Below are 14,348 nucleotides of genomic sequence, written 5' to 3' on the forward strand. Positions count from 1 at the left end.
AATTAATAATATTAATATCACACACAGCCTTTTAAACAAACAAACCAACAACAGCCTTCTCTGTCTTACCTAAACTTTCATCTTTTTTTACTCATTTTTACAAATGCACAATCCCTCAACAAGAGACAGCCATGAGGCAAAGGATCCATTACAAGGTACACAAGTACACTAGCTGGCCAGCACCCGAATTCAGCAAATTCTGACCTTCCACACCGCCGTATGCACCCACCATGCTGTCAGGAGATCCTATCTTGTGTACTTCGGTATAGCCCAGCAGCTAGCTTAAATTGCCTAAAAGTAGCATGAAACTAGTCAATGGAGGAAGAGTTTGGGTCTCCATCCCCCAAAGAGCTGGACTGTTTCCTTGTTTCACTGAAAAATGCCTCCTGAAGGTTTGTTTTTGAAAAAAAGAGTGTTGGTACTCAAGCTTCCCAGTAATTCCCGCCAGGACTCAGTGCAGTACAACACATAAAACTGAGGCTGCTTGTGGCCACCAGCGTGCAAGGCAACCTCTTTGGAGACGGGCTTGTGTTTTGCTGGGATAAGCTTATACCAGCAGGGCACTGCGCTGCGGCCCTCAGGTCCTAAATAGATGGTGCTCCTGTGAGGGTAGCACCCCAACCCATCTGCCCTCCTGCCACTGCTGCTTTTTCCCTGCTTGTCCCTTTTTTAGGCAGCTGAGCAAACCTCCACCATTTGAGTTTTAGTCGAAGTGTCATACACAAGCTGAAACTGGGACACGATCTATAAATTACCGGAAAGGTGAACTCAAGATTAGGAAAAGAAAGAAAAGGAATAACTCATTTCTCTTGAAACTGGATCATATATATGTATACACACATAAATATTCTCAACCTGAAACTCTCCAGGACAGCCTGAAGAGGACAGCTGTTATGTTCTACCTTTTTTAATCTCTGTTTTTAAAGGCCAAGTATGGGATGGGATTTTCCAGCTGTGGTTCTCTTTCTCTTACTCAACCCTTCTGCATCAGCCTCTCTATACAAGCAGATAAACCTTTACACATTAAACACTTTGGTGTCAAACTTGCAGTAATGACCAAGTTATATTTTCTGAAAGGGATCATTAAGAAGTTCAGTGAAAACAGAAAGACCTGGCATTTTTATATTTAGATAGACATGAATTTAGTACAAGTGGCTAGACAAACTCTACTTGTTTAAAATAAAATTATGATGATATTTTCTATATTGGGTTTTTTGGCAAGAGAACAGGGACATCTTGCAGTAGGCCATGAAAGAGAGAATCCGTTTAGATGTTGCCAACAAAATCCTTCCTCTTGTCTAACACAGAGGACATCAGTTTCAGACAAAACTCTCGCCAAGGAAAGCAAAGCAAAAGCAAGAGAGGAGAAGGAAGACTGCTTTAAAGAGATGTAAACAAGGAACTACCCATGGCAGACCCCACTACACACTCAGGGAGATTATTTGAGCATATGTTTCAATCAGTTGGTAACACACTTTTTCACCTGCTTAAATGGGGGGATGCCATTCTGATGCAAAAACCTCCTACACACGTTTCTGGGTGGAAAACCACTCTGGAGCCAGGGCTGACAATTAAAAAAAGTCTTTTTTCCTACTTGTTTTAAAAGGTAGAATCAAGGCACAGAATCTGTCCAGGTGTAAGAGGTGTCACACATAGTTGAGATGAGCTATTGGGTTCCAAAAGCAGCAACAAGTTGCCACGCAGCCCAGCCCTGCCTCATCAGATAGTTGAGAGGTGATCATTCAGATTAGCCAGGACAGACTGGCTGCAACCCAGATTCAGAACCCTGCAGCCCTACTGCCAATAAGAACCACCAGGAAAAAAAAACCATGGAGTTCATAAAAGCAACACTGTATGGTTAAGGTAAAAAAAAGAAAAAAAGTAAATATTGCAAGCCCTTCCTTGGAAAACATACAATAAATTTCTGATGAGGACTAATTAATATTTGCCCCCAAAAATATTGCTCATTCTCATTGCTCCTGTCATGAATGTATCTATCAGGAGATGCACTTTCAATAGTGTCTTTTGTCTTGCAGTGATGAAAAAAAGCCTTTGAAACCAAATCAGGCTGGAATATGTTTCCCTGGTGCTTTTCTTATTAACCTGAAGTGGAATATATCAGAGCTGTAAATTTGCTTACCCTTCTGTTCTATACATGGAGCATCTCTCCAGAGGAATTTTTAGCACACCATTATTTAAGCCCACAAAGAGCGACCTGTCGCTGTGCAGGATTTGGAGACTCTTGATTGCTTCCCGTTGTCCATCAGGGAGGATCTGCATTTCCTCTAAATAACAGCTTCTCAGGCTCCTGTTAGTGGTAGAAAGGGCCTTCAAGATGGTGCCATACTCTAATGGAACAAGAAACAAGGCACAAGTAAATCTTGGAGGCATTTACTTCATTTCTAACCTGCCTAAAGAGTGAAATATTAATGGCATCTTTACACAGCTGCTTTAAACCTAGTTCTGGGTCACCTGCTGCCTGTGGTAGAGAGAACTTCAGCCACATCATTATAATCCTTAGCAGTTCTCAGACATTACAGAAACTGCCTGTGAATGCATTTTAATGGGAACCCAGAAGGATGTGAACCATCTGGAGAGTGAGTACCTGGAAATATTTCCCAGTTGGAGCACCGAGGCAGAAAAGAGTCTGGTCCCATTACCAGTGAGTTATACAGCAAGGTGACCCAAGATAGCAGGGATCATTTCTGGTGCCTCAAGTCTGTATTTCTTTTGGTTTATGGAGCAGATCGGTGCGATTTGATGCCATGACAAATGACAACAGATGCAGCAGCCCTGCTGGAAATCTCAGAGGCCTCCATAATGACTGCATGGGTCACGGATCTAATTGATCCTCTTCCTGGAAGAAGCTGTCCTGCCGGCTTGACAAGGGGATGTTACGGCACGAGCAGTGCATACACAGAAACATGTATGCTTGTGTTCAGTGCTCTTACCTAAACAATTGAAAGATCTGATAAACTGTGGGAGATTTATGCTGGGGAAAAGGGGGATACCACACTATTTTTCATTAAAGAGGTTAATTAAATACCCCAGAAGAGGTCTGTCAGCCCTGATAGTTCCTGAAGCTTAATCTTTTTACCCCAATAACTTCTGTATCAGTGCCAAAGCTCAGCAATTTACAGTGGTGGGGTTGGCTGTCATGAGAAGCTTCTCTTTCACTTAGGAAGGCCTTACGTGTGGAACAAGACTGAGGCTCCAGTTTGGGCTCAGTGTGTCTCAGGATTGGGTTTGTGTTCAGGGCTGCCTCTGGGCAGGGCTGTCTCTGCTGAAGCATTTGACTGGTTTAAATGTCTCAGGTCCCTCAGAGTTTACTCTTCAGTCACCACTAACTAGGGCCAGAAAGCAAACATGAATAAGGAGGTAGGGTTATGGCAGTGGACATTTCTACACAAATGATACGAGGCAGAAAGTATCCCAGCTTTCTCTCAGGCTTTGTAGCTGGGACTACTCACTTAAAATATCAAGATATCAAAATGGCAGAACCATGTTGTATTTCCATTTAAGTACAATCTCCTCATCATAATCAATGTCCGTAGAGGCTCCCAAAGTGGGAACGTTACTAGAACACATCCAAGATGATCACTTTTGAAATAAGTGGTGGTAAAAGTTAGATAAATTATGACACAGTCCTGGAAGGTGGTAACATGAGAATGAGGCAATGACTCTGCATTCAGATGTGAGATTAAACTAACACTTATGGAGGCAATCCATCTTATTTTAAAGTCAAAGCTTCTGCAATAGAGGATAACAACATTATACCCAGGAGGCTGGCCATATGCTCTGATTAATCAAACTATTTAATTTAACCACTATCATTAGTATGAATATGGGCTAAGACAACCATTTATAACACTTTGTCCTTCTTCAGCATCTTTCATTTATCCAAGATATCTGTGCTTTTCAGAAGAGGCAATGTGTCCTGCTAATTAGAAGATGGCAGTAGAAATAAAGAGACTAAATCATATACTTAATTCTACCACTGGCTCGCTATGCTACCACAAAAAAGCACTTGCCTCAGCTTCCCCATCTGCATTACATTTCAGTGCATGCCCATTCCCAAAAACACTGGGAGTCATACATCAACAGGCACACAGAAGTGCAAAGAAAGACATAATTACAACCTTGGGCAAGCCTGGAGGTTAAATATTATTATTGCTTATTTAGACATGAGTATGTCATAGCGCAGAGAGGCGACTTACATGCACGAAACCACAGAGCATTGCAGTGACCTTTGCTCTTCCCCACTGTTATGTATTAGTCTGATTAGTTGAAACATGTTTTTATAAAAGAGAGAAAAAAGTTAATGTTTTTAAACACAATATAGATTTATGGTCTGTTCACTTGGGTCTCTGCCTCAAGTCCTTCATCCTGCTTTTAATTTGCTCAGGCAGACTAACTTCCATGCAGTTTTGTGCCAAAATGATATTAAATGACAACTGTGTAATGACATCACAACCAGGCTCCCAGGGCTGCTAGGCCTACAAGCAAGTGGAGGGAACTTTCTTAAGCCCTGATGCTCTTACCTGTTCCAATATACATCACGTGATAGAGAGTATCCTTCCCCTGAACAATATCAACCACCAGTTTGGAAAATCGAATGCTGTCCTGAGTCACGTATGGATCTACAGTCACTGGCTGCACGACATCATTCATGAGGAACAAGCGCTGTGCATCCTGCAGGACTCTCTCCGTCAGGTTCTCGTTAGGGCTGTCATCACTCAGCGTCCCACACTAAAAATGGAAGATTGAACTTCAGCACCTGCATTTTCTCCCCACTCTGCCGCCCAAGACCAAACCCTGAAATTCTTCTGGAAACCCATGTCCTGTTGATTTTCTGGGGAGGTGGGTCTGTGTGAATGTCACAGGATCAGGCCCTTAGCTTGATTGTAGGTCCTTTGCCTTGCTTTGGCCTGTAGCCACTCTAAAAACGTTTCTCCCAGCTGGTCCACTGACCAGCGACGTGGTGTTTCATTCCTTTGTGATACCCTGGAGCCAGCACACCAGAAGGGCAAAAGACATTAACAAATTGAGGAGGAAAAGAACGAATTAAAACTAGCTGTAGAAAGATTTAAAGCTAGCAGTGGAGAGAAAATTTTTGTGGTCATAAATCCTTCAAGCATTTCAAATAATCTTCAGACTCTACCTGGCATCTCAGTCTTCACAATGCATGAAAACTGGAGGTTAAAAAATGTGAAAAAGGGGTTGGTTTTGCATCAAAGAACCCAACTCAGCACACTGCTTTTCTCTCATGTGCTCCCTTCTGAACAGAGCCCTCCGGTTTCACCCGAAGCAAGGCAGGTTAGCCACTAGGTCCCCCCTCCCCACACGCAGCTCTTCTGTCCTCACAGCGAATGGCAGATCAACCTGTGTCCATCCACCCTCCAGCACCAAGGGGTGCACTGAAATAGGACTCAATGCCCTTGTCCATCCAGAATAAGGGGAAGAGAGAGCTCATCTTGTGTCTTTTAAACACCAGCGTAAGTCCTACCAGGTGGATAGCGCATTTTAAGGCCCGAGTTTCTCTCTCACACTAATCTCTAGAATTCAGCATTTTCAAAAGCCAAGGCAAGATTAAGCTCTCCATGCAGTTTTGTGGTCCACGTCAGTAGCCAGGGCTGGATCTTCACTCCTCCCAATAATGTCATGCATGGTGGGCAGAAGATTTATTACTACAAAAGACAGCTGGGTGACTGATTATTTACCTTACCCAAAGCCAGGGGATTCAGTGGTACAATTAGAAATCCTGCCAACTCCCATACTCAGCCCACGGACAACTTTGTTTCTCACTAAACGAAGCTCACACCTGAGTAATTTCACTAGAAAAAAAAAACATTTTTTTTCTTCATTTTCCATCCAGGTGTTTGGGCTTTCCTTGGAAGAGAAGTGAGTATACCACGAATTAGGACGTCAATTTACAGCACTACAGCTACAGTGTACAAATTTTCCACGTGCATACTCTTGATATGCATTAAAGCAACTCTTTGCAGTGTGGCTGCCTTTCCGAGGTGGGCCATGCAGAGCTTCTCTTATGACACGCTAAAATGAGTTGACAGGAATTTAGCTCACATTTAACACAATAAATATAGATCCTAACGGCTGGTGTACTAAGCCCTACAACACTTTGAAGCTTGTGTGAACTAGGTGAACAGGATGATACTAATGCCCATCACCCATGAAGACGGTCACTTTTTTTAATCAACTTGAGTATCTTCCTGAGTAACCAGACTAAGGAAACATCACTGGGGTTTTGATGTGTTCTTATGTGGGGTTTAATGTTTTTTTTTTATTGCAATGATCTTTTTTAGTTCATGACTCATCCACATTCTAAAGAGTTTTTAGATCTCTCTCTTCTGCTGTCTCCTATACTTCTGGTTTACACTACTGTCTTGCTTTGGACACTTTTCTCCCTATGCACTTTCCTTTCTAGACCATCACTGAAGAAGGAGTCCCAGTGGCAGGAATGTCATTGTTGGTTTTGTTTTCTGTTCTCATCAAGTCACAGATAATCCTTTTGGTCTATTGGCAGCCTGCATGCTGACACAGCATCCCTCTGGTTTGGTTTTATTTTGTTTTATTCTAATTTCCCGATTATCTGCATTGCCCTGATCCTTTATATCCTTCAGTATTTCTCATTCCTCTCTGCAAGGAAAAAAAAAATTCTGGCATGCTTCCCTCATCTTCCTTTGTGAACACCGAGGCAAAAAAATTAATTTAATTTTTTTGCAATATCTGCCTCTTCTGTCACTAAATTACCCTTGTCATCTCCTAAAGGCTCTTCACTGACCTCTTGTTCCTCCTGTACTTGAAAAATATCTTAATCTCTTCTTGCAATCTTCCTTTTGTCTGCCACATACCTCCTTTTCCTTTCCTTATTTTCCTCTGTCCCTTTTCTTTCATCTTGCTGTTGCAATCTTTACACTCCACATTTTATCTGATACTTTTGACTACATGGAAATGCTTTCCAGAGTCCTTTTCGATTCCTCCTTGGTTAGCCCAGCAAGGGACAGAAAGTCCTTGATTCTCAGTTAACCTTAAGATTCCCTTTAAACTTAAAAAAAAGAAAAAAGGGCAAAAAAAAGCTCGGCCATATTTGGCATGGCTGGGCCTTCAGCAAAGCTTTGTTTCTTGGTTTTGAGTGCATGAAGCTAAAGGGGTGATGGAGAGCCCAATCCTGTCCCACCTTGTACAGGCAGAAGCCTTTACTCAGGTGCCATGAGGGAATTCAGGGGGAGAAATCAGGTTCCTCAGCAGGACCCCAAGCATGTCCCTGCCTGCAGCATGGACCTGCCTCCCATCTGCTCTTGCTGTGATTTCAGGCCACTGCAGAGTCCTTTTTGGAAGGTGCCTGACATCACCAGCTTGAACGCAGATGGCACTTGCAGGCAGCCTCAGCACATTTGCTGTAATAAAGGAGAGCCGGATTCACACAACTGGGCTGAAAGGATTTGCCATAGGGAAGCAAGGACAGGAAGACAAGTCCATCCTCCCTAGGATTACCCAGGCGGGAAGGGACTGAGCTGTAAAATGGGCTCATACTTCAGAAGACTCAGGTTTGCTGGGGCTGTCACACATATACTCTGCACCACACTGACTGAAGCTGGGCATAAAGCTACTGAAGTTACTCTATAATTTTAAACTGGCCTTAACTCATAATCCTGGAAAACTGACCATTCATTAAAAAAAAAGATTTTTTAAGATGAGAAGGAACCACTGTGACCATCCTCATGTGTCCTCTTCCATCAATAACTCCTGCAACTCGTCTATAACTTCTGGCTGAGCTACTGTGTCTTGGAAAGACATCCATCTTGCACTGAAACACGGGTAGCCTTGGGGGCCCTACAAAGTGATGGAAAATTCATCACATCTTTACACAGTCACAGTCATTAATTACTTTTCTTGTTTAAAAATATAGGTTGTCTCTATTCTAGTTTGACTTTGTCCGGCTTCAGCTTTCAGTCCTTCCCAGTTTCATTGGGGACATGTCTCTATGTCCCCTCGTGAGGACCACATTCTCGATATTCACATGTCAGTGATGAGCGTTAAGAGAGATTTAAATTATTCATTATTATAAAAAATTTGCATATTCTTATTATTGGTAAAAACATTCAATTTTTGCCATGAATCCTGTGGTCTCAATAACATGTGTCAAGGAGTTCCACAGACTAAAACACTCAAAAATGTGGAGAAATACACTGTGGGTCTACCTGGAAAAATAAGTCTCACAAAACTCAACCCACTGGAGTGACAGAACATAAAAGGGGATGGAGTAAACTGAAAGGCAGCAGCAGTACCTGGAAATTAGGGATGGGGTTTAACGTTGGCAGCCAGGCGGATCTTGGGTTTTCTTGGTAACGGAAAGGGCCATTAAATGCCTGAGTAATGGCACTCAGATTGAAGGCACACACTGCTGAGGCAGCTATGCTGTTTCTGGAAAAGGGGAGAAAAAAAAAGTCAATTTAATCATTAGAACATTGACATTTTCATCATAACAGACATCAAACTTCACTCAAATAAAATACATATAAATTGCTAGGTAGATGTACAGTGATACCAATCTCACAGGGAGTAAAAATAAATAAATAAATTGTAAAATGCAGATGGCTTGCATGACAATTTTGAGAATGAATTTTAAGCTTGGTTTTAAAATGTCTGTGATTTAAGGACCATGGAAGCAGTTCTGACAAGAAAGGTGAATACAGTTTAATTTGCATGGATTATTTGTGTCTGGTTTTATTTTTATTTTTTTAACAACCCATCTATCTTTATTGATTATAAACAACCTAATTTTTAATCTCTTGGTGTTTCTCAAGGTGAAATTCAGTTTCTACAGGCTCCTGAAATCTTCAGCTATAAAATATATCCCCTAACTTTTTTTTTATATACATATATTTAAAAATACACACATGCATGCAGATGCATGCAGGGGAAGGAAAAGGTTGACAGTGTAAACCAGGTTGGTTGATACAGCAGCTCAGCAGGCAAAAAGGTCTTGCTAATATGTGAAAGCCTCTGTTTTTAATGATCACAGCTCACTTCTTTGTGTTCCCAGCTGGGAATAGCATCTGTCTCGGGCAGGCTGCTCCCCATGCCCGCACCAGCCAGGGGAGGCATGGCTAGGGAAATGCCACTGTAAGGACCCTTTGGAAGGGAATTTGTTTTGGGGATGCCGCGCTGCCCAGTCAGACTCGCGGTGAGATCAGTTGACCTTTGCTGTCCCATTGCAGTCATGGAGGACCCATTACTGTAAGGTGCTGAGCAGGCTCAGCTCCTTTTGCCTCAAGAGGGTTGGAGGGCACCTCCCAGATGGAGAGGGCACTTCAGGGAAGCCAGCCCAAAGAGGGACCTTTGCTAAGTGCTAACCTGAAATTCAAACCTGCTCCCAGCCCTCCCCTTCGCCCCGATTTTTTTTTTTAAAGGAAAAGAACAACATTTAGAGAAAAAGAGATCAGAATAAAACTAAAAATAGGGCTAGCACAAGAGACTGACTTTTCATGGTGCCTTTTTAAATAACCCAAGCCCTTCTCTATGTATCTTTCTGCTAATTAAAGCAATTTGAATTCTCTGAAAAGAACACTTTGTTTTAACAAAACCAATAATTACACTCTCTTGCACAAAAAAAAGCCTTGCTCCACAATCCCAGGCTGGAAAGCAGAAGAACAGATTCTTTCACAGCATATTTCTTCTGAGCAATACAACATCAGGAAGAACTTGCTTTGCCTTCCCATTCTCCTCTCCTGCCCCTGCCCCTTCCGTCCCCAGAGTGATGGAGTAGCTCTCTTTGAACATGTCAAAGCAACGCCAGGCGAACCATTCTCCACTTTTGTCTGAACACCACTGACGCAGTGCATGCTCACAGACGGCAGCTCTTAAGACAAAGCAAATGATGGATGACAAGTAAATGCCTTGAAGCACACATGGGAAAAAAAAAGAGAATGAGAAAGAAAATGAAAAAGGAAAAGAAAGAATAAAACCCCACTAGTTCAACAAAAACACTTTTAAAAAAAAAAAAAAAAAAGGATTTTTTTAGGGCCCTGCTAAGGACTCCACAATTTAGCCCTTCCCCTTTGCTAGAGAGGAGAAAGGAAAGAGATTTTCCATGAATCTCTGGCCCATTTTCCTTTCCATCTATGGCCTGGCATATTTCCCATCCCTTCCTATGAAAAGTCTGTCTCTGTCTCAAGCCAGTGACATCCACTTGTGCAGCTGGCCCTTGCGTCGTCAAGGTGTGAAATGCAACCTCCTTTATCCCCCCCTCCTACTTCCTGTGATTAACTAGGTGGTTTAGAGAATGGATTAAGTTCAAGGAGGTTTTAACATTGTGTCTATTACCTCACAGAAAAATTTTAATAAAAAGTTCTTAAATATTTCATCAGCAGTTTCCCCAAAAAGCTCTCTTTCCCACTGTTTCAGTTGGGTATAACATGAAGTGATAAATCCGTATGTGGGTGTTACCATAACCACTAATACCCCTCTGTTATAAGATGACCCTAAATGCATTAAACATGATCCTTCCAAAATAATTTAAACAAAAAAAAATCATAGTTTTTTGGTACTATAGAAATAGAATCAGTATTCTATTATAAAGAAACTCAGACTGGAGCGTACATCAACCCTCTTTGGTATGCAGAGCTCATGCAGTGTGATATAAGTCCCAGTGGAAGTTAAAAGAATAATTACCATTATTTCTCTAGTCGGATGACAAATTGGAACATTTTCTCTTTGAACTCTCAAAAGGACATCATGTTGTAGACCCAAAACGCTACTTGATCTAACTTCAGCTATTATCAATAACTCATTTCTTCAATTACACAAATGTTACATATTATATTGTCCTCTGAAGATAGAAGAGAGAACGTACACCCATAACGTATGAAAAGTGACTTAAGTGTAACCCAGAGGAGACAGGTAATACTCATCATGTCTCACATTAAACCTGGGAGACAGAAACAGCAGACGAAAACTCTTCCAACCAGAAGTAGCCTATGTCTCCCCCCTTATATTCAAAAAACGATACCAATTTGATAAATATAATACATTTATTAATAATTTTCCCATTTCCAACTCCTGTTCTTGGCTGGATGAATGGGAAAATGGATAGATAAAACATTATCACTATGGGCATAGTAGTCCTTCCTGCTTGCAAAAAAAAATAGGAAAAAAAAAAAGTGTCATCTCAAATGCCCAAAGCAGTAGTCAGGTTTCCTTTTCATGTTCAGGAAGTTTGGCTAACATCCTTTAAATGTTTTTAGAGAATGACTCATGCTCCTTTCAATCCCAGGACAGATTTTCTCCAAAGTCCACAGTCAAGGTGCAGTGCTCAATCATGTTTATTTTTTCTAGTTGCTTCTCCACTGGCTCACTTTTGGCTGATGTTGGCAATGGTTGGTATTGCAGAAACAAAACATGGAAGATGGATGAAGGTGGCCAAACACTTACCTACTTCTTGGCATTTACAGAGCAGGAATAACATTCGGGCTCTGTTGATTCTCATAGTGAAACTCCCAACAGTGTTTTAGCTCTCAAAGTTGGGGCTGATGCTTTGTGACTTCAAGGGCTGAAGTTCAAGCCCTGTCACACCAGCAAGAGACAAAATAGGAAAGCCTGTATTTCAGTGGGGCTTCACTTCTTTGGTTTGCTGTGGGCTTCTTGGGATTGGACCCTTACTTATATTGAACAGTACTCCATTGCACACAAAAAGACCAAAGAGGTTGGCTACCAGCATGAGGAAGGCACTTTGATTGTTTGTCATGTGGAGTAACTAACTCAGATTTTCATTCTCTAGTTTACACATCAGGATAACACCCCCCTGGAGAACATGTATTATTGAAACTCAATACCACGCAGACTGGTTATAGCTTGAAACTTATGATCTTAGCCTTGGGCTTCAGAGAAAAAGTTATTTGAGTTTTCCTGACTTAAAAATATACATTACGAGTTTTTTAATATATTTTTTAATTAACTCCTCTTCTCCTTTCTGCTTTCATAGCTACACTAAATCATTCCAATTACAAGTTTTTTCAATATCAAGCCAAGAAGAAGTGATTATGAAGTTTCAGAAATCATGCCTTCCCCTCAGAGTTCCAACACTACTTTTGATTTGTGGACCTGAAACAGTCTGTAGTGGAGGTACAGTCCCCCTTGGAAATGTCAAATGCGGTGTAGCTCACATGACCTTGCTTCTATAAAGTGTTGTTCAACAGAAATTAAAGTTGATTTCAATCTAGGCTGTTGTGATCCCATCTGCCTCATTCTTCTGTTTCCAGTCCTTCTCTCCCAAGCATATATACCTGTCCATCTCATGGGCCAGCCCCAATGTTCACACAATTGTGTCAGATTCTCCATGCAGTTAACCTGGCTGAAAATTAATTATGTTTTTTCTGTTGGGTCATTTTTAGATCAGCTTCTGAACTACACAATTAGCATTGCCACTACAAAAAGTCAGAAGTCTGTCACAGCCTAGGTTTATATCAAATTAAGTTACCCTAGAACTGTACAGTCACCTTTACGGACTCCAAGAATCTATGAACCATGTATTAAAAACATTGACCTAAAAGTTATGTTGCCATGATGGATAACACAGACCTATCTATTCCTTCACATTACCCAAAGGATTTTTCAAAAATGAATCCTTAGACTGTCTAAGAAATCAGGATATTATCAGTCTCAGACTGCTGGGGATAGAAAGAAGGGCAGTAAAACCAGTGCAACTTACACATTAGTAGTGAAGACACCATAGATCAAATCTTGCTCAGGAAGGTAGAAGGTGCTTTGCAATTCATTATAATAGAAAGGGATTTCTCCAGCACGGGAGCAGTTCAGCCGGGCCTTCATGAAAGTTGTCCATGTGTCCTCCAGCAAAAATCTCCCTCCGATATCATTTTTGCAAACCCTTGCCACACGAGAATACACTGTTTTCCCACAATCGTGTTCCACTGCATTCTCACGGAAGAAGAAGTAGGTGAACAAACCAATGTCATAGGCAGCAATAAAGTTAGGCTCTGAAAAACAAACATTTGAAGAGATTTATACAGGTCAGAAATCAATCCATGCTCACTGACTTGCTCAATGCATTGCGCCACAACCTCCCTTTACACAAGTTGTCAAAGCTGGGACCACAGGGAGTTTGGAGTCAGCAGAGGACATAAAAACAGTAGATGGGAATAATGATAAATGGGGATACAGTTCTAGTTCCATTTTTCAGATCTTGGAAAGACCCCATTGTTTCCCCACTTTATTGGCAAAGCTACTACTGATATCAGTGAAAGCAGAGTTCAACATTTTGCATATGCATGACTGTACCTATACTCATTTTACGACATAAAGCCTTCACATTGGGTTCCTTCACCTATTCACTTCTGAAATGCACCTTATGATGTGTTAAATATGCTGCGTGCATCCGCCCGATTCCCCAGACTGCTGCACTGAAACATTCAACCTACTCTCCCAGCGCAATCATATCTGGCTTTTATCATGAAGCCTTTCCAGTTTCTCGGCACAAAAAATTATCTTATGTCCGTAAAACAAAACCATGCCACGGACTGACAGTACTGAAGCAAGTTATCTTTAATTTGTTTTTTTTCCTAGAATTGTTGTTATTATTTTCACAAGGACTGAAAAGAACCTGGAACAGGTTTTGTAGTGAATATTTTAATTGGGTATTTAACAAAGCTTTAAAGTGTATGGTCTTTTATCCCAACAGTTTCTTTGGCAAAGGGAAAAGGTTGGCCAATGAATAACATTTGATTAAACAAAAAAAAACCCTGTTGGTTTTTTATAGGGTGCTTTTACAATGTTCATTTCTGAGTAATGCTCAAAGGAAGAAGAAAAAAGGAAAGTACAGAATTCCTTTAACGCTGCAGCCTAGGAGCGAAAGGAGAACAGAGTCATGGTGGACGGAGGCAGCAGGTTGATGCTGCTGCAAGGCAGGTTTGGGAGGCAGACGATGGTACAGAGGGGAGGGAACTGCAAAGCATCTCCTGTCAAATTTCTCCTTCAAACAGTGAACCTTAAAGGGGCCACTGTGAGCACCAATCTGACCTTCTGTCTAACACGAACCAGAGAATTTCACCCTGTAATTCCACCATCAGATCCTGTAACTAACAGGTGAATTAGACCACATCTTTTGAAGGAGATCTGATCTTACTGGCCAATGTCACATGGCTTTATATCCATCATTTTCCTCAGTGACTTGTTCAAATGACTAAAGACTGCCCCAACTGCAACCTCCACTTCTTTTTTCATTTGACATTATCTGGCTTGAGCTTCCAATCACAGGCTCTTGTCATGACTTGTCTGCTAGATTAAAGAACTTTATCCTGCCAGAAATCTTC

General features: G+C 41.4%; 1 protein-coding gene across 1 annotated transcript in view; it reads right to left on the reverse strand.

Annotated features, from left to right (window-relative positions):
* Window positions 1-2,140: 2,140 nt before the first annotated feature.
* Window positions 2,141-14,348, reverse strand: part of LOC104623822 (semaphorin-5B-like) — a gene marked incomplete at its 3' end in the record, with an annotated part of 80,272 nt that continues 68,064 nt past the window's right edge. The window contains exons 7-10 of the mRNA XM_010291015.1: window positions 12,731-13,016; window positions 8,310-8,445; window positions 4,542-4,749; window positions 2,141-2,348 (exon numbers count right to left, since the gene is read on the reverse strand). Coding sequence (XP_010289317.1) covers window positions 2,141-2,348; window positions 4,542-4,749; window positions 8,310-8,445; window positions 12,731-13,016 — 838 coding nt within the window. The remainder of the gene's footprint in view (window positions 2,349-4,541; window positions 4,750-8,309; window positions 8,446-12,730; window positions 13,017-14,348) is intronic.

Source organism: Phaethon lepturus, unplaced genomic scaffold (genome assembly GCF_000687285.1).
Source record: "Phaethon lepturus isolate BGI_N335 unplaced genomic scaffold, ASM68728v1 scaffold31367, whole genome shotgun sequence".
Taxonomy (NCBI): domain Eukaryota; kingdom Metazoa; phylum Chordata; class Aves; order Phaethontiformes; family Phaethontidae; genus Phaethon; species Phaethon lepturus.